The sequence below is a fragment of the Ambystoma mexicanum genome, chromosome 11 (assembly GCF_040938575.1).
Source record: "Ambystoma mexicanum isolate Mex_15411 chromosome 11, UKY_AmexF1_1, whole genome shotgun sequence".
NCBI lineage: Eukaryota > Metazoa > Chordata > Amphibia > Caudata > Ambystomatidae > Ambystoma > Ambystoma mexicanum.
In genome coordinates this window covers 722,369,428-722,387,562 of record NC_090934.1, presented here as the reverse complement: position 1 = coordinate 722,387,562, position 18,135 = coordinate 722,369,428, and the positions used below count along the sequence as shown (strand labels likewise).

At 47.9% G+C, this 18,135-nt stretch overlaps 1 protein-coding gene across 8 annotated transcripts in view; it reads right to left on the bottom strand.

Annotated features, from left to right (window-relative positions):
* PPFIBP2 (PPFIA binding protein 2) overlaps positions 1-18,135 on the bottom strand; it is a 1,806,653-nt gene that overhangs the window by 1,446,966 nt on the left and 341,552 nt on the right. For all 8 annotated transcript variants that reach the window (XM_069623590.1, XM_069623589.1, XM_069623593.1 and 5 more), the window contains one exon: positions 16,973-17,055. In XM_069623590.1, coding sequence (XP_069479691.1) covers positions 16,973-17,042 — 70 coding nt within the window. In that variant the 5' untranslated portion in view covers positions 17,043-17,055. The remainder of the gene's footprint in view (positions 1-16,972; positions 17,056-18,135) is intronic.

Below are 18,135 nucleotides of genomic sequence, written 5' to 3'. Positions count from 1 at the left end.
TGGTTAGCTGAGCCTATCCTGAAACTGGAGGATCCTGCTTTCCTATCCCCCTGGTTTCTGTCGTCACTTTCCTTATTCAATAGTTTTGACTTCTGATCGACTTAATCACATGTTTTGGCCAACTCCCGCTTTCACCTCTCTAAAATAATTTTTTCTACCACCCCTTATCAGCGTATTCCATTTCATATTCTTTCCTCTAGTGATCTACTACCTCCTACCCCTCACCCCCATTTGAGCAATGTCCAGCTCACATTCAGAGCCTTGACCTACCTCTCCTTTACCTCTTTGGGCACACACCTTCACGCCTTTGGACACAATTATCTCCCCTTGCCAGAACTACCCATCACCTTGTTCACCCCTTTGGGCACATGTATCTCCCCAGTAGCAATATTTTTCTTCATCACCTTCACCTCTTTGGGCACAACATTCCCCACTCTGCAGACCTCACCAACTATTGCCTTCTTCAACTCTTTAGGAACTTATATCCCACAGGTCAATGTTACTATCTTTGGCCAGCACTTCCTTAATCCATAACGCAATACCACAATCTCTGTTCCCAGTCCTCCTTCCTCATGGGCTGTGCTCCCACTCCAGATCCTCTGCCTTCTTTTCTTCAGCCTTCTTTGAAATGGGTCCCATCTTTTGCATGCACTCTCCAGCTTCGACTTCAACTGCTTTCCATCTCATATCTCAGTTTGAGCCCTCTTTTTCTTATAAGGAGGAAGCCTTGCCTCCCAGCTTCTACCCGGTGAAAGGAAACTCCACTCAGCTGGCATGGGATTTCCCGTCAGGCTCCACCCTCTGGAATAACCTTTAGCCCTGATGTGGGACTTGAGATTAGCTTGGCTCTCCCATTGGACGATCCCCTTAGCCTGACACACCCTGGCACGGCCTTACAGCCTTTCTCAGGGGAAAGAGAACACAGTCTCCTGCATCTGTGCAAGGGCAGCAGAGCGTGCTTGAGCTGTCAGTTCAGCAGGACCACCATGCGTCTATTCCCTTGAAGGGCCAGGGGCAACCGAGTCACGAGCCTCAACAGAGGTGCTTTGGTGTTCGTGAAAGTCTGATTTCCTAGAGGCTCTGCCTTTTAAAGGGACCCTGTCCGTAGTTGGCACCATGCAACAATCCGCCCCACCCTGAGATGGAGATCAAGTGAGGGTGCCTGGAATCCTCCCCATACTGCCCCTTGGCCCACCTGCTGGGAAGGCACCTGCCCCCCTGCCCTCTCCCCCCGCGGCCATCCCTCTGGAGGTACCCAGAGGATTTGGGGAGACATTGTCACAGTTGCCCATGTGAAAATCAAAAGCATTTGGCAGATATGGGAAATTAATCACCAAGCAACTGAACTGATTTGCCCATGATCAAACCCCTTGGTCAAGAAGGGAATCCCAGATGGAGATCAGGAACTTCAAGTTTCAAAGTTAAACAACTAGGCAATTAACTATATCCCATACATTTCCTCTCTGCATCATTCTTGGATCCACTTCTTCATGCAAGTGCCAACATTATTGATTTTTAGAATTTCCTCAAGTGTGAGATAAGTAAGCTGAAGCAGATGGGGAAAGATATCTGTCCAAGATCATGCAATTGTGGACGTGTAAGGATTCCAAGTTAAGAATCCATGGCATTATTTCACCAATGTCATAAGCATTGAGTAATGGCCATCACATAACCCTGTAACTTCTCAATGACCTCACAGAATAGGCATGAAAAAATCCACAATTACTTAAACAATATTTATTCAACCTCAAAAGGTAACAGCAGATCAATACCTCAAAGGTTAACAGCGGGTTAATACACAGTCATTTATAATGGCCATCTAAAGACAGCTATTAGAATTAACAAAAGCTAAAGGTACACTGACTTTGAACAGGCAAGTAATCACGAAGTTAAATCTGAATGGGGTGTTGCAAGGTAGTTCACAATGATTTGAAGCAGAAACGTAGGGGTACCCAATTGTTAAACATAAATAATGCACACACCCAAGATCCAGATGTTCTGGTTTCAAAGGGTATTGTTTAGCCACCAGACCAATTTTTGCCTCCAGATGAGTTTTGGTGTAATAATTGTGCCTTAGACTGGACCTCAGTTTTTCCCTTGGTCAAACAGTTTGGCCTAAAAGGAGAAACGTGTATTGGAGCCTGCATATCTGCTTCTAAAGGAGATCACCCCGCCCCCTATTATATTTAGTTGAGATTCGACAGGTGGAGTACTCAAAGCATTTCCAGAAGAGGGAGGGGAAATTCTTCCCCCTGCCATGGCCAGCCCAATTAACTAACAAAGGCTCCATGGATCCACCATGTCCTTTTGTTGAGCCATGTAGCTGGTGGCAGCATTTGAATACTAATCAGAGTTTAATTCAAACAGGCCCACATGGGGCCTGGCTGCAGAGGCTAACAAAGGAGACAGAAAACCTCAACACCCTTTCATATGCACTGTGTCAACCTGAAGCCAGCTCCCGCCCTCAGTATCGATTGACCATGGAATGTCATGCCTGGGACTGCATGTTTACAGTAGTCATCCCCGCAAGGGGACCCCATTCAGAAGGTACAAGTATGTGGTTTGACAGAGCTTGAAAGTCTGGTCTTGCCGCAGAGTTAAGGGAGACCTGCCGCTTTAATCAGGAACCAGTGAGCTCCAGAAACCAGAGGGACCCTTTGATCCACAACAGACAGGAAGATGGGTGGGACTTAGTATTACATGTTTTCATCCCTTTACCTTTTCTGTTGCAAAGCACTCTGGTTATGACCTCCCACATGCAGGAGCTTATTGGTTGGGACCCAGGATGGGTTCATTAATATAGGCTTAGCCTACACCAATCCCTGTAGTCCAATTGGCTTTAAAAGAGGGCTACACCCCTATTTTGGCATATCATCTGAAGGCTTCACCAGAAGCAGAAGCATTAACTCGTCATTGGACCCTGGCTGCAGGTATGTATAGTCACCCTTAGATCTTTTGTCAGTGAAGGAAGGCTAAAACCTCCAAAAGGGAAGCAGGCTCCCTCCCCTAAACATCTCCCAGGGAACAGAGGGAGATAAAAAAATCCAGTGGACCCTCCAACAGCTCCAGAACTGGCACCCAGCCAGCACACAGCATACCCTGCTAGGCTCTGGTCAAGCTTCTTAGGTGGGAAAGGCCAGTCTCTCTGAACAAAACCAAGGACAAGGCAGCTGCCTGCAACACTGTCCTTAGCTTTGGGACGTCCGCCTTAAAGGATGACACCAGCTCAGTGAAGAAGCTAGTTGGAGTGCATCGACAAGCATCTACCAAATTCCACCTTGAGGATATTTTCGAGCCAGTCGAGAAAGTCGAGCCCCTCAAGCTGCAACTGACTGCACAGCTGACTGTTATTATGACAGAGTCGCTAAAGCCATCTGAGTTGCTATGACCAGTGCTTCAGAACCACCAACCAGCACTGAGACGGCGATTCCTGACCTTGAGCCAACGTGTAGGACAGCCTGCAGCGGTTTTTACAGCTTCACTCCGAACTGCCTGATACCTACAGCTGTCTCTCGACTTGATATGATATGAAATGGCCTTTATAATGCGTCTATACACAAGTGTTTCAAGGGATGATGAGGCAAGGGAGGGGGAACAAAGGGGGGACAGACAACAATCCTACTAGGCCAGGTGTCATTCAGCTCTCTGTTGCAGAAGCAATAAAGTGCTCTGAAACTCATTCGACCCCGTCGAGCACTAGAAATACCTACAGCACAAGGTACATTGTGGTTCTGTTCTCCTGGTCCTTCTTCAAAGGCGCCTAGAGACATTGCATGACCCATTGCTCCTTTTGTGCTAAAGCCAAGTAACCTTGAACTATTGAGATTATTTACTATACCGACTACCCTCCTGTCAGTATCCAGAGTGCATCCCTTTTCCTTCTTTGAAACTGCCTGTCCTCTGCATTCCGTTACAGGGTGGCTTGTATTTCATAGTGTGCTAGAATTGTGTTGTGATAATAATAAAGTAGATATTTGGATACAACCTTGACTGGACAGTCCCTTTTATCAATGGGTAATAATTGTATTTTCGCTGTGTTGCAATTAACCAACGATCCACAATCTTTCAGAGATAAGCCTGCCCTCGGTCCACGTTCGCAAAATTGGAGAAGGAGGTTTATAATTTAATCGTGTTTCTAATCTGTTCGGACCTCTTCTGGTGTACTAGAGGTGTGGGGCCGATAGAGGTTTTAGAAACAGATATTCATCCCTTACCACTAGTGCCCCAGAAGTTGATTTGTCACAGTGATGCAATACAAGTGTTCATCTCAATTCGAAGCACTGCCACATTTAGCAAACAGAAATACTTGGACATAAAGTTATTTGTCCCAGGTCAAACAAGTATAGACAAGTAGGAAATATGGGATTAGAACTCTGCTACATTGGTTCCAAATTAGTACTTTATCCACTAGACCTGAATTCAAGGCTGCTTGGATGTGTCTCTGCCGGTCTTGACATCCAAATGTAAGCCAGACGTACCAGCCAATATGTACGACAAGGCTTCCAAGTCAGTGTTTAATGCTATCCCGAATCTAACCATTTTCAGTCTGCTCCTCAGACCCACCCCTTTCCTCCCAGCACTACACCCGTTCCGGCACCTGTCGGTAGCTATCGATGCAACTTTTCCATCAGTAGTCTGCACCATCCCGCCCCCAAGAACACTAGCCACCTCAACCATGCAAACTCCCTAGCTTGATATTGTCCCCTGTAAGTAGGCATCGTATCACAAGTATGACACCGACACAAATGGTACCATTTGTAAAACCTTTATCAAAGTTTCAGGGTTTGGAAAAACTCCTATTCTACCCTATAGCTAGGATGGGAGTAGTCTCGACCATCAAATAATAAATAAAACAATCCAAGTGAAGTCTGTCAAATCAAAATGGCCTATGGTAACAAAACCTAATGCCTGCCCTATCTCTTGTACAACAAGTGTATAAGGGTGAAATGTATGTAAAGGAAAATCAGTGTTCAAATATATAGAAAAAAGGTGGCTGAATCAGCTCTCCTCACCACGTTAGACCACACAGAGAAGTCAGTCCTTGTGGGCAAGATGACAAACTCTGGCTTGGAATTCAACACTAAACAGTTGAAGACATGGATCGAGGCCCACCTAGCTTTCCATGTTAAAGTCTCTTTCTGGTCTTTCAAATAATGTTTCCAAAAAATAAATGTTTACGCCTGTCCCCCTCTGTCGGGCTCAGACCTTTCAAAAGAAAGTTCAACAATACAGGGGCTCCCTTCCCCAGGCTCATTACACTTAGGGTCACCGTCAGGTCGGGCTCAGACCACTCTCGAATGTCAAAGACTTTCAAATGTGTGTGGCTTTCTTTGCAGATCTCCGCAGGACCACTTCGACTCAAAGTTCAATGTTCAGCTTTTTACTCTCCCCTTCTCTCTGGGTTAATTTTGCTCACTTTGCTTTTAGAGTTCATTCACTTTAGCGCTATAAACAAGGCACCTTTCAGAGAGACTTTCGCGTGGGCTTCTTCCTTTCGCAGGACCACTTTGTTACTCAGCATTGCTGATTTCACAGCTGTCTTTACTTCAAAGTTCATTCACAGATTTGCCTTTCTTCACATCTCATCCACACGTCTGCAGTCTTCACTTGCGATATAATGTTGCTACTTCAATCTTTAACACACACCGGTCTCTCAGGTTGCTTGCCAACTCACCGGCTGTGTGCGTTCGTTTCTTGGTTTTATGATTTCCAATTCACGAGTCAAGGTTAGTACCGCAGACTTGGCCTTGCCTCCCTAACTCTGCTGTTCACCTGGGATGGTTGCTGGCGTCCTTGAAACACAATGTAGCCTTCTACTTTGGGATCTGGCCTTCTCCACATGTCTTGTGTGACCTTTTGGAGGCAGCAACCTCCGATAGGGGACTCCTAGGATTTTCATCCCTTGGTCCGTCGCTCTGCTCCAGTAGGTTCGCCTTCACCCAAAAGTTCTGCTTGTACTCATGGTCCACCTTGCTCAGAGTGTGTCTCTAGGTTCTGCCCTATATCCGTGGGAGGAGAGCTAACTGGTATCAGGTGTATGCACTCAGATCAGGTGTCTGACTTTGCCTTACCTGATTAGCGGGACATGTCCAATACAATCTATATGAGTTCGTCTTGTTACTCTCAGTCACCCTCTTCCTCAGCCCAATGTTTGTGTAAAAAAGGGTCGGGGGAGTTGGGACCTCAGAATCCTAAAAAAATGGGATGGGTTAGGTGAACAAAAAAGGAGGGAATACCACATTTTGGCATCGGCTGCCTCACCCCCACATCCCAAAGGTCCCTCACCCAGGTGATCCTCCTGCACTGATACACCCTAAGGGTCTGGATCCAAAGGCAATGGCCATGCTCTGGCCATGAGAGATAGATATCCCCGGGGACTAGTGGGTGAGACACCCTTTGATTTCTCACACCCCTGAACACGGACATAACCAAGCCCAGCCAAGATAAGAGCTGAAACGACCTTCCGCTTGATGATGCACAGCGATCACTGCCTATTACCCCTCGCATTAACAGGCCCAGAGACATTGTCTTGCCCCCACCCGCCAGCCATGTAATTTCTCCCAGCATAACATGAGTTACGGCGCAGTACCATAGCTAGTAACTCCCCCCCACTACCCATCTGCTGTAACAGCACAACAACGCACATCACCCCAATCACTAGAACCTATGAGCCATGTAGAACCTGCAGCACGCCTCCAAATTTGGGACTACCACCTGCCATAACTGGAATATCAACTCTACTCAGATGCATCACATCCAGGGACCCTTACTGCCACAACGTATGCTTATGGCAAGATCACCCCCCGGCCCACAATGCCCAAACCATAAACTTTAATGCCACGCCACATTTTTTTTCCAAGACAACACCAGCAGCCGCCTTCCTGGATAAGCCTGCACAAGCCCTTAAGGCTAGCCAAAATTGCATAATTGGCCCACATCACAGGACAACACACCCTAACACATTAACAGAGAGAACTGCTCACCTGGCATCCTGCTCCACCTGCTCCCCCTTAAATGACATCCCACCCAACGTCACAGTGAGCACCAACTTTCTCCAACTTGGCACCAGCCCACTTCCAGGTGCATGCCTCTCCACACCCCCTCACCTTATCGATGCCCAGAACAGCTCCACAGCTCCCACTGTTCACCCCCTGCCATGCCCCCTCCAGTGTGCCCTCCTGAACACTAGATCTCCCCCAACCCAATCTCACGAGATCTTCACCCTCATCACAGACGAAAACCTAGATTTTCTCACCATCATGAAACTTGGCTCACCGTTGCTTCTGGCCCACTCCTATCTACAGCATCCCAGCTGGCTACACAGCGACAGATCACCCAAAAAAGGCTTGGTAGTTGTCCTGATCTTCAACGACTCACTCCCCTTACATGCTATCAAATCCATAGCCCCCCTAATTTCGAACTCCTCTTAACCAAACTCACTTACTCATACACTGCATCAACTACCATTCACCTCATTTACCGGCCACCAGGCTGAAATCCTTAACATTGAAGAGGACATCACCCAACTTATGTCAAATCCTAAGCCATCAACTCAACTCTTACTTCTTGGGGACCTAAACTTAGGCTTTAGCGAACTATCGGATCCTGACACCACCAACCTGTCATCCAGCTTGGAAGCACCCAACGCATTTTACATCCCACGCACACCCATTGGCGCACCCTAGTTTGGATCATAGACCATAATACCAACATTGAGATCCTCTCCAACCTCCCATGCCCATGGTCCAACCACCACACCATTGCCATTGCCATACCCCACCCCTGCTGCACCCTCCAAACCAGTAGCTAGCCCCGCCACCAAACTTACAATCATTAATCACTTAACTCCCATCAAAGCCAAGAAAGCAATAAACATAGCACACCTCAACTATTGGTTTACCCCGAACCTTCGTTCCATTAGAGTATCTAAAAGAGCACTGGAAGCCGCGTGGCGTAAAGATCCCAATACAGCCAACAAAGCACTCCTCTCCAACACCTCCTGTGACTACAAATAAGCCATCATAACATCTAAAGCTGCCACCTACAATGAGAGAATAACCAAAGCCACTTCTAGCTCCTGCAAACTCTTTTCCATCCTCAAAGAATTAGAGACCCCCTATTTCCCCTGCTCTCTCTATCCTCCAAGATAACGCATGGTGTACTAGCATCCAAGACACGCTCATAGGCAAAATTACACACTACGAGAAAAAATAAAAACCAAACAGAAAGAAGACCGTTCCACCCCCCTCATCACCCCAACTACCAACCCATCACTCACTGGCTATTCCACTTTCCACTACCAACCTGTTTTCACAACCAGCCTTGCTAACATCAAAGACATCAAGCCCTCCTATTGCATGGGAGATGCCTGCCCAGCCTCACTAATTAAAGAATGTGTCGAACCATTACTCCCCCCTTATTGCCACCATCATCAACACATCCTTTTCCCCCTGCACAGTCACGGCCTCTCAAAGAAACCTGGGTCTGCCACTGTTAAAAAAAAAACACCCTTGACCTAGCCACCCACACCAACTACCACAATGGTGCTGTTCTTTCTGTAAATCATGGACAGAGTGGCCTACCTGTAGATCCAATCCTTCCTAGAACTGCAAAAGGTCCTACGGACCCATCAACCCAGCTTTCGCCCCAAACATGGCATAGAGACAGCTCTCCTTGACTCCTTGACAGCTCGATACTGCCTTTGACCAGTGATCCCTCTAACTCCTCTTGCTCGATCTCTCTGCCACATTCAGCCTTGTGGACCACAAGCTCCTATGCCAAGCACTCTCCTTCTCTGCCCACTTTTCTCCAGAAGCAACCAAATGGATCTCCTCCTTTCGGACCAACAGATTGTCCAGAGTCTTCTCAGGAGACGCCACTGCTACTCCCACACCAACTTCTTGCATCATACCTCAAGGATCTTGCGTATCGCCTACACTATACAATGTGTACACCAACCCCCTATTTGACCACTTAAATGTCCTTGGTATCTCATACATCAATTATACCGATAACACACAAATCCTCATTCCCCTCTCCGGCGACTATCCTACTGACACCTGCCACATTAATACCATCTACTAAACCATTCAACGTTGGATGGCTGCACACAGCCTCCGTCTCAACGACAAAATAACTGAGCTCCTCATCATTGGCCTTCCAGCACGCCTTCACAAACTACACAATGCTTATAAAACCTTTATCATAGACGTCCATAAGATACCGGTAGCATCCTCTGAGAAAACCCTAGGCGTTTACCTAGACTCCTCACTCATCCAGGTATGCTAAAAATTGTATTAATGCCAGCAAACCTTTCCACCCCTCCCAGAACCACCTTGAATTTGCCCGGGCCCTCATAGCTCCAAATTGGACTACTGCAACTCCCTATTCTGTGGAACATCAAAAAAAACCTTGCATAAGCTCCAATCAATGCCCTTCATACTGCACTTGACATAGGCAGACACGCCCACATTTCGGAAGCTAGGAAGTCAGCCCATTGGCTCACAGTTAAGGACAGAATCAAGTTAAAAACAATCTCAATCAACCACAGATGCATTGCCAATGAGGCACCCCAATACTGCACTGATACAATCAATAAACACTACTCCACCAGACTGATCAGATCAGTGTACTCAAAACTTCTGATCATACCAAGATTCAACAGGAAAAGAGCAGGAGGGGCAAGCTTTTTAGCCTATGCACCACCCCTTTGGATTGGGCTCTCCCACCTCAACAAAACAAACCTTCCTACCATGCCTTCATGAAACTGCTAAAAACCCTCCTCTTCAATTAACTCTCCCCTGCACCTCCCAACCCCTTGCTCCTTGTTCCTCCTTGTGACCAGTGGCAAGATGCTTGTGGGTTATGAGCGCTTCTTATGAATGTACACAATAAATACACATCTCATATTCTTCCTTCCCCCATCATGGTCTTAATTTCCTGCTGTATTCCCCTCCTCCTGTGTGCCCATGGTTGGTGCGGGAGAGAAGTAGACCATGCATATAAAACTTTGGTAGTATGCATGAAAGGTGGTTGTTACATCTGCCCTGCGTCCCGCTACGCGGTGACGCACGGCATTCAAATAAAAGCCCCGCCCCGAGCACGGGAGGCAGTTCCGGGCGAACCAGAGCAGTGTGTGTTGCGTGTCTTATTCGCTCTGGCTACAGCTGCGACACGCAGGCCGCACGGCCTAGCACCCTCACCGATCCAGTCTCCCCGCACGCAGAGCCGCGGATGCTGGATCCAACAATGGCCACGAGGTGAACTTTCTCGACACGCACGCACTCGGCGCTCGATGAGCTCTGGATGGCTCACGGCCAGCGCTGAGTAATTTTTAGACACCCGGTGGGGGGCACCTGCACGTGACCCCCACCCACAAAAAAAAACAATTTGTTTTGTTTTTCCTCTCGCATTCAGGGGAAAGCATCCCCGAACCTGGCCCAACATACATACGGCAGCTTGCCCATACGGAGAGGCGACAAAACTCTGCAGATGCATGCCAGGGGTCAGAAGATCCGGGAAAGATCGGAGGACGCCCAAAGCTGAGCCACGCTGACTACGGCAGCACGTGGGCACGTGGTGTGCGCCGGATCTCGCCACTGCTGCCCAGTTGGACACTCAAAGGGGCTGCCCAGGGACCCACACCGAGGTGAGGCAGGCGAACCACAACATGGCGACCGAAACAACCACCCCCAGACCCGGCACACAATCAAGACTGGCGGCAAACTTGACGATGTCATCACCACAGGCTCGCTCGCAAGGGAGTGCCTCAGGTTTGATCCAACCGTTTGATCCTTTCACAGATCCGTCATCAGTTGGCCCCAGGTGGCAGCTATGGATCCAGAAATTCGAAATGGCGATGGAATGCAAGGACATAACAATTGGCAGGAAAATGAGGTCCCATCTGCTGTTAAACGTGGGGGATGAGGTACTACGCATATTCAACTCTCTAAACGTTGATGATAGCCAGGACGCATACACAAGTGCAAAAGATGCCCTGACGGTGCACTTCCTCCCCCAATTGAACCCGGACTATGAAACTTTCATATTCTGCACCACCATACAGGCAGAAGAGGAAACACTGGACGCCTTCCACACATGGCTGAGGAAGCTAGCCATGTCCTGTGAGTTCACGAACGTTGAAAAAGAAATCCGGAGGCAAATTATCAATGGCATCCAATCGGAAAAGCTGAGACGGATGGTACTTGCTGAGAAAGGCATCTCCCTCCAAAGGATTCTCGAATTGGGTCGACAAAGAGAACTGGCACACGCCAGGGCTGCCAACATGGGGGCAACGCTACACAAACTGCAACCCGCCCTCCCCACAGCCATGGTGTCCCATGTCACCAACAGACAATTCACGAGAGACGAGTCTGGTGGCAGCTACGCCCAAAACAGGTGGCAACCACGTGTCCCGGGTCCCACGGAGTGTGGATGGTGTGGCGGACCGCGACATGGGCGGAGAAACTTCCCCGCGCAAGGCACCATATGGGGAAGGTGTGGTAGGAAGGACCACTATGCAAAGGTGTGCCGGTCACCGGGTACCACGGCACAGCCCCCACAGGGTCCCCAAGAAAAGAGCGGGAACAAAAAGAAGAAGCAGGCCAGCGCAAGGCGAGTGGAAATGGCCAACTCATCGACCGAGGAAGAGGGCGATGATGTCCCAGGCTCACACCATGAAGCCGGCAAGGAACAAGGGAGAAAAGGAAGGAAGGTCTACCTAGTGTCGTCGTTGGACCAGGGGCAGGCACCACAGAGAAAGAACCTCTGAAGGCGAAAATGTTTGGTAACCATTCAAGATCAGCAGGTCTGAATGACCATCGACACAGGAGCCTCCGTCAACATCATGCCCACGAGCATGTTCCAGACGTTACGACCCCAACCGGATCTGAAGGACACAGACACACTGTTGTTTGCGTACGGAAGCAGGAGGCCCCTACCAGTCATTGGCAGATTCCGCACCACTCTAGTCCACGGCAAAAACAAGCTATGGTCAAAGATCTACGTCGTGAAGGCAGGGATCGAATGCCTTTTGAGTGGGGACGCGGCGGAGGATTTGGGTTTGGTCAAGTTCATCTGCCAAATCGATGAAGTGCAAGAAGTCGAAAACATTTTGAAGCAATACCCCAAACTGCAGAAGGGGATAGGGTGCCTGAAAGGGAAGACCATCAGGCTTCACATTGATGAATCGGTACAGCCGAAAGCAGTGAGACACAGGAGAACACTGTTCCACATGCGAGAGCAAGTGGAAAAAGAACTCAAAGCGTTGGAAGAAGCCGGAATAATTGAGGAGGTGACTGGGCCGACACCATGGGTCTCCCCGATGGTAGTAACAAGGAAGCCCAAACAGCCCGGAAAAGTCCGGATCTGCATAGACATGCGCCTCCCGAACACCGCCATCAAGCGGGAGCGCCACATCACACCAACGCTAGATGAAATCATGGCTGACCTGACAGGGACGCGAGTGTTCTCCAAAGTTGACCTAAAAGCGGGATACCACCAGCTAAAACTTCACAGGGACTCTCGCTACATCACAACCTTCTCAACGGAGGATGCGGAGGTACAAATGCCTGAGCTTTGGGATTTCGTCAGCGGCTGAAGTTTTTCAACAAACCATCCAAGAAGTCATACGGGACATACCCGGTGTCCTCAACGTGAGCGATGATATCTTGATTCACGCGCACGACAGGGAAGAACATCTCAAAAGGCTCCGGACCCTACTGGGCAGGTTAGAAGACGCTGGACTGACCATACACAAGGAGAAGTGTGAGTTTCTCAAATCTGAAATCACATTCTTTGGATACAAAATCAGCAATACAGGAATCTCCCCTGACCCCCAGAAGGTCGCAGACATTCAAGCGGCGAGCCCACCACTGACACCCACTGAAGTGCGCAGTTTCCTGGGCATGGCCACCTACTGTGATAGGTTCATCCGAAATCTGGCCACTCTCTCGGAGCCCTACGTGAACTGACCAAATTAAACGCCAAGTGGGAATGGGGGCAGGAGTGCCAGGTGGCTTTCGAGAACATTAAGGAGTCCCTGTCCATTGACACGAAGATGGCGTATTATGACACCGAGCTCCCGACAGAACTATTCGTGGACGTGAGCCCCGTCGGGTTGGGGGCCATCTCATGCAGGTCACCAAAGAGGGAGAAAAAAGGCCCATCGCATACGCCTCCAGGGCTCTCACGATGATGGAACAGCAGTATTCTCATATTGAGAAGGAGGCCATTGCCGTGCTATGGGGGTGTCGCCATTTTCATCTATGCCTCTACGGACGGAGATTCACGGCGATCACAGATCACAAACCCCTACTGCCAATTTTCATGGGTACGTCGTCACACCCACCGGCAAGGATCACGAAATGGTTGCTGCACCTCCAGCAGTACAATTTTGAACTGGCTTACCAGCCGGGAAGCGGTAACCCGGCAGACTTCCTCCCAAGGCACCCTCGAGCGGCAACCTCACAAGAAGTCCAAGTGGCCGAAGAGACCGAGGAGCACATATGCCAGGTGGTGCGAGCCATGAGACCCAAGGCGGTCAGCATCGAGGACATCGAGTCTGAAACCCACAAAGACCCCTGTTTCGACCTCATGAAGGACGCCATCCTCGCAGGTGACTGGAAGACATTCATGAAGAACACCCACAACAGGACAGTCGAGGCGAAAGTTTTTCTATCTGGAATGTTCACCGTGAGACAAGACTTGTCGATCACAGAAAGCGGACTGCTGCTCAGGGGAAATCGAATCGTCATCCCACCGAGCCTACAAGGGAAAATAGTAGCACTGGCCCATGAAGTACATCAAGGGATGGCACGGACAAAAGCTTGGATCAGGAACCGGGTGTGGTTCCCACAGATTGACGAGCAGGTCGAACATTTAAGTACATGCCTACCCTGCCAAATAACCGGAGCCCCGCCTGAACTGGAACCCATTCAGTCAGCAGACCGTGGTTGTGGCCGATGGGATGCCATCAGCATCGATTTCTGTAAACTGCGAGAAGGCCTGCATCTCTTGGTGGCTATCGACGACCACTCACGATACCCTGAGGTCGAGATAGTGGAATCCACAGCGGCAGAGGTGGTCTTTCCCGCCATCGAGAAAATGTTTGCTACCCATGGTCTACCAACCACTATCAAGAGCGACAATGGGCCCCCTTTCCAGGGGGAGGAATTCAAACAGTATCGCCAAGAACTGAACATCAAGTACCACCACATCATGCCGAGATGGCCCCAGGCGAACGGCGATGTGGAACGTTTCGTGAGGACCCTGAACAAAGTACTGAGAGTGTCAAAGGCAAACGCCAGCCCGTGGAAAATTGACCTGTATCGGTTTCTGAGGAATTACCGGGTTACCCTGCACAGCACGACGGGTGTCCCGCCAGCCGACCTCATGTATGGCACCGTTATAAAGTCATCGATCCCACATCACTCCAGCAAAACACCGGATGATGTCGATCAGGAGCGCACTGAGAGAAGGAGGACGAGTGCCAATGCACACATGAGTGCAAAAAGGAGGGCGACCAGGTGGTCATGCTGCGAAATCCGACAAGGTCCAAACTGGACACCAGATATGAAGAGCTCCCATGGACCGTCAGTGCGAAGCATGGGACCATGGTGACGGTGACGAGAGGATCCCGCCAGGTGACACGAAATGCGTCGTGGTTCAAGGCGGTACCATGCAACTTGTGGACTGATGGTGAAGGCCACCAAGAAGATGACGCGTCTCAGTCCAACGAAGAAGAGCCCGCGCCCCTCCAGGATGAGGCAGCAGCGGGTGACAGGACGTGGGAGCAGTGGAGCGAGCCGGACATGGGAGAGCCGGACAGAGAAGGTGAGCCACCCAATGGGACAGCGGGGGTCAGCCCTAGCCGAGGGCGGTATGGGTTGAGAACTGCTACGAGACCGCCCGCCAGGCTCAGAGACTTTGTATGGTAGTCGGCCCCCTGTGGACTGGTAGCAAGGAGGGTCTTTGGTACATGAACATTGTTAGCATTCTTTTGAATTGAAGTGCATAGCACATGTTTGGTTATAGTTAAATTTGTTTGATATAAAGGAGGAATGTTACATCCGCCCTGTGTCCCGCTACGCGGTGATGCAGGGCGTTCAAATAAAAGCCCCGCCCTCGAGCACGGGGGGCAGTTCCGGGCGAACCAGAGCAGTGTGTGTTGCGTGTCTTATTTGCTCCGGCTACAGCTGAGACACGCAGGCCCCGCGGCCTAGCGCCCTCACCGATCCAGTCTCCCCGCGGGCAGAGCCACGGAGGCTGGATCCAACAGTGGTACTGTGTCTGTACAGATTGGGTGCTGGGTGGGGAGTGAGGATTTGCAAGAATGGGAGAAGCACGTGTGTTGTCGAGTAGAGATTTGCCCTTGGAGTTGTGGGTGGACAATGGCACCACCTATGTGGCCCTTTGTTGGATTCACAGTAGGGAGTTGTCTGTGAGGCAGCGTGTGGTGTGTGAGAATGTGGCTGTAGGGCATGTTGTGTAGATAAAGTGAAAGGATGTGCTTGTGGGGCTTCTGTAGGAGGGTGTTGATGTAGCCGTCAGGCATGAGGACTATGGCAGGTGGAGCCGTTTGAGTTCATGGTGTTGAGTGGGGTGTGGAAATATGTATGTAGGGTGTTTTGGGTGGACTGAAAGTGGACATGTGCATACATGGCCATTAAGTGTGGGGATATGCTATGGAAGGTGGGCTATATCTGTGGGGGGTTCAACAGATAGGGGTGGGTTGGATACATGAGCAATACCAAGTGTGAGCTGTCCAGTTTTTAATTTCTAATCTGGCAATTTTACTGCCTATAGCAGTCAGGTTATTTTTTTGATATTTCAGCATAAAATAAATACTGTTTATCTTCATCCAATTATTGATTATTTCAAATTCCTTACCTCCTATTCATGATTTCTAACCCTGCCCGAGGGTCATCATTGATGGAAACATCTGAGGTCAAAGTGCTAATCCTGTGCCCACTGTCCTGATGGGCAATAGCTTGCCTGCTGTCATAATAGCAGATATGTTGCCTGATGGTAAACAATGGTCCCTGTCGACCAGCCTGTAACCTGGTCTTCCATAACCTGGTCTTCCACACTTATTGTTGTTATTTCACAGTCTTGTATTATTGTATATTGTATATTCCTGACATGTTGTAACTGCATCTAAGTCTTGCCATGTTGTAACTGCATCTAAGTCTCCGGCGCCTGGTTACCCCAGGGTTCGGCGCGCGGTATAAATAAAGAAACTAAACTAAACTAAAAAGTTATTTCTCTTTGTTGATCCTTATTCTCAATCCTGTCCAATGACAATTCTTGCCAATCTTGTCAGACGTCGTAGTGCTCTTTAAAATACAGTGATGTTGGTGTGACTGGGCAATGTTCATGAAACAATGGGCTTGAAATACAGAATGTCTGTCCTAATTTATTTAATTAGCAAAGAATCCCCCTTAAACTGCCTTAGAAATGGTTATGGGCTCTTACACTGTCAAGCTGCATTTGCATCTAAGTGGGAAATATTTCACATTCATCGATGGTTTGTGGGAAATATTTTGTTTAGTGAGAGAGCCTGCAGGGCTGCAGACCAGCTAAAACTAATTGCAATAGTCAAAAAGAGAGGGAAAAAAGGGGAGAATTTTAAAAAAGGAAAATCATATGTGGGAAATAAAGGGGCCACCTTGAGGTGATTTAACGTTTAAGTGCAGGCTCTGCAAAATTGCAACTTCTAGTCCCAAATTGTGTCAGGCATAATACTGTTACCCAGCATGGGGAGAAATTGGAAGAGGTGCTGAGAATTGGTGGCTACTAAATAGATCAATGTTCTAATGGAATTTAGGTTAAAATTGTTTCATATAATCCAAAGTAACATTCCTCAAGTGAAAAGGAAAACGTGTGAATAATGATTAGATTTCCCAAATTTTTAAAATATTTGGGTAAGGTGAGTGTAAAAGGAAAATATCTGGAAGGTACAATAAAACCTTACCTGGTGTAGGAGTTTGATGTCGAAAGGAATCTATGAGATGTACAAAGAGTGGGCCTCCACAGTAGAGCATCTGTGATTAATACCTAAAAGGAGGAAAATGAAGGCACATCAATGAAATGTTTCAGAATAGGTACAAGATAATAATTTATATACAAAACATTATAAGTATAAATGTAGAAACTACATAGATTTCCCCCAAGCAAAAATTAAAATGAAGCAATCTAAACTAAATGTTTGCAACTGGCTAAACATGTTGAATATAGAGTATTTCTAACGTAATTGTTATAGAGAATTTATTGAAAAGAACTCCAAGTTGGGGTATCTGATGGAATATTTAATGAAGAATAACATATCATTCTTACAAGGAAGATAAACAGAAGACTTTTCTTCTACAACTGTAACAACAACCTGTTATTACAGTCCTATCCTTTAAATATTGGTCTATGATCAATGTTGTATCAGATGCATGAGCTAAAGGATTGCATTGTGGTGCTTGCTTTCCAAGAAGATTAAATACAGCCAGTAAAACAGTACTGCAATAAAAAATACAATTCCTTTTTAAACATACATCATTTGTTTAAAGAACTACTGGAAATTAAGATGGACTGTAGATCATATTTAATAAAAATCAATAAAAAAATGACAGGACACTTTTAAAACCAGCACTTCATACAAACCGCAGGGAATGAAAGTGGGTTACAAAGGTGAGAGGACAGATCAGCGGGTACTAGGAGTCCACTATGAGGAAGGAGATGATAGGAGAGCACAATACTGCAGAACAGGTTTCCTTCGAGCAGTACGTCGTTTGCAATGGAGGCAATATTTTCAAAATAGTCCACTTCTATTCTGGTTATGAGAGTCTACGATAGCCATCAAAGTATTGTTGTACTCGTAATATTTGGCATCCCAAAGCCTAGTATATCATTGTGGTATTCGAGCAGGCACCAAGTCAAAGCCAGATATGGCTTCCATTTAGTTTTACAAAACTGCCACCAATAGCTAAGGAAGTACCATGAATTTTGAACCAAAGGTGCTTACAGTTAAAAATGGTAGACTGATAGCCCCTATAAAAGGAAGTCAATTGTTTGATAAATGAGATTTGAATGAGAATTATATGATGCAAGGGCAGCCCCGCACAGTATTTGCTAAGACAAAGGCAAGTG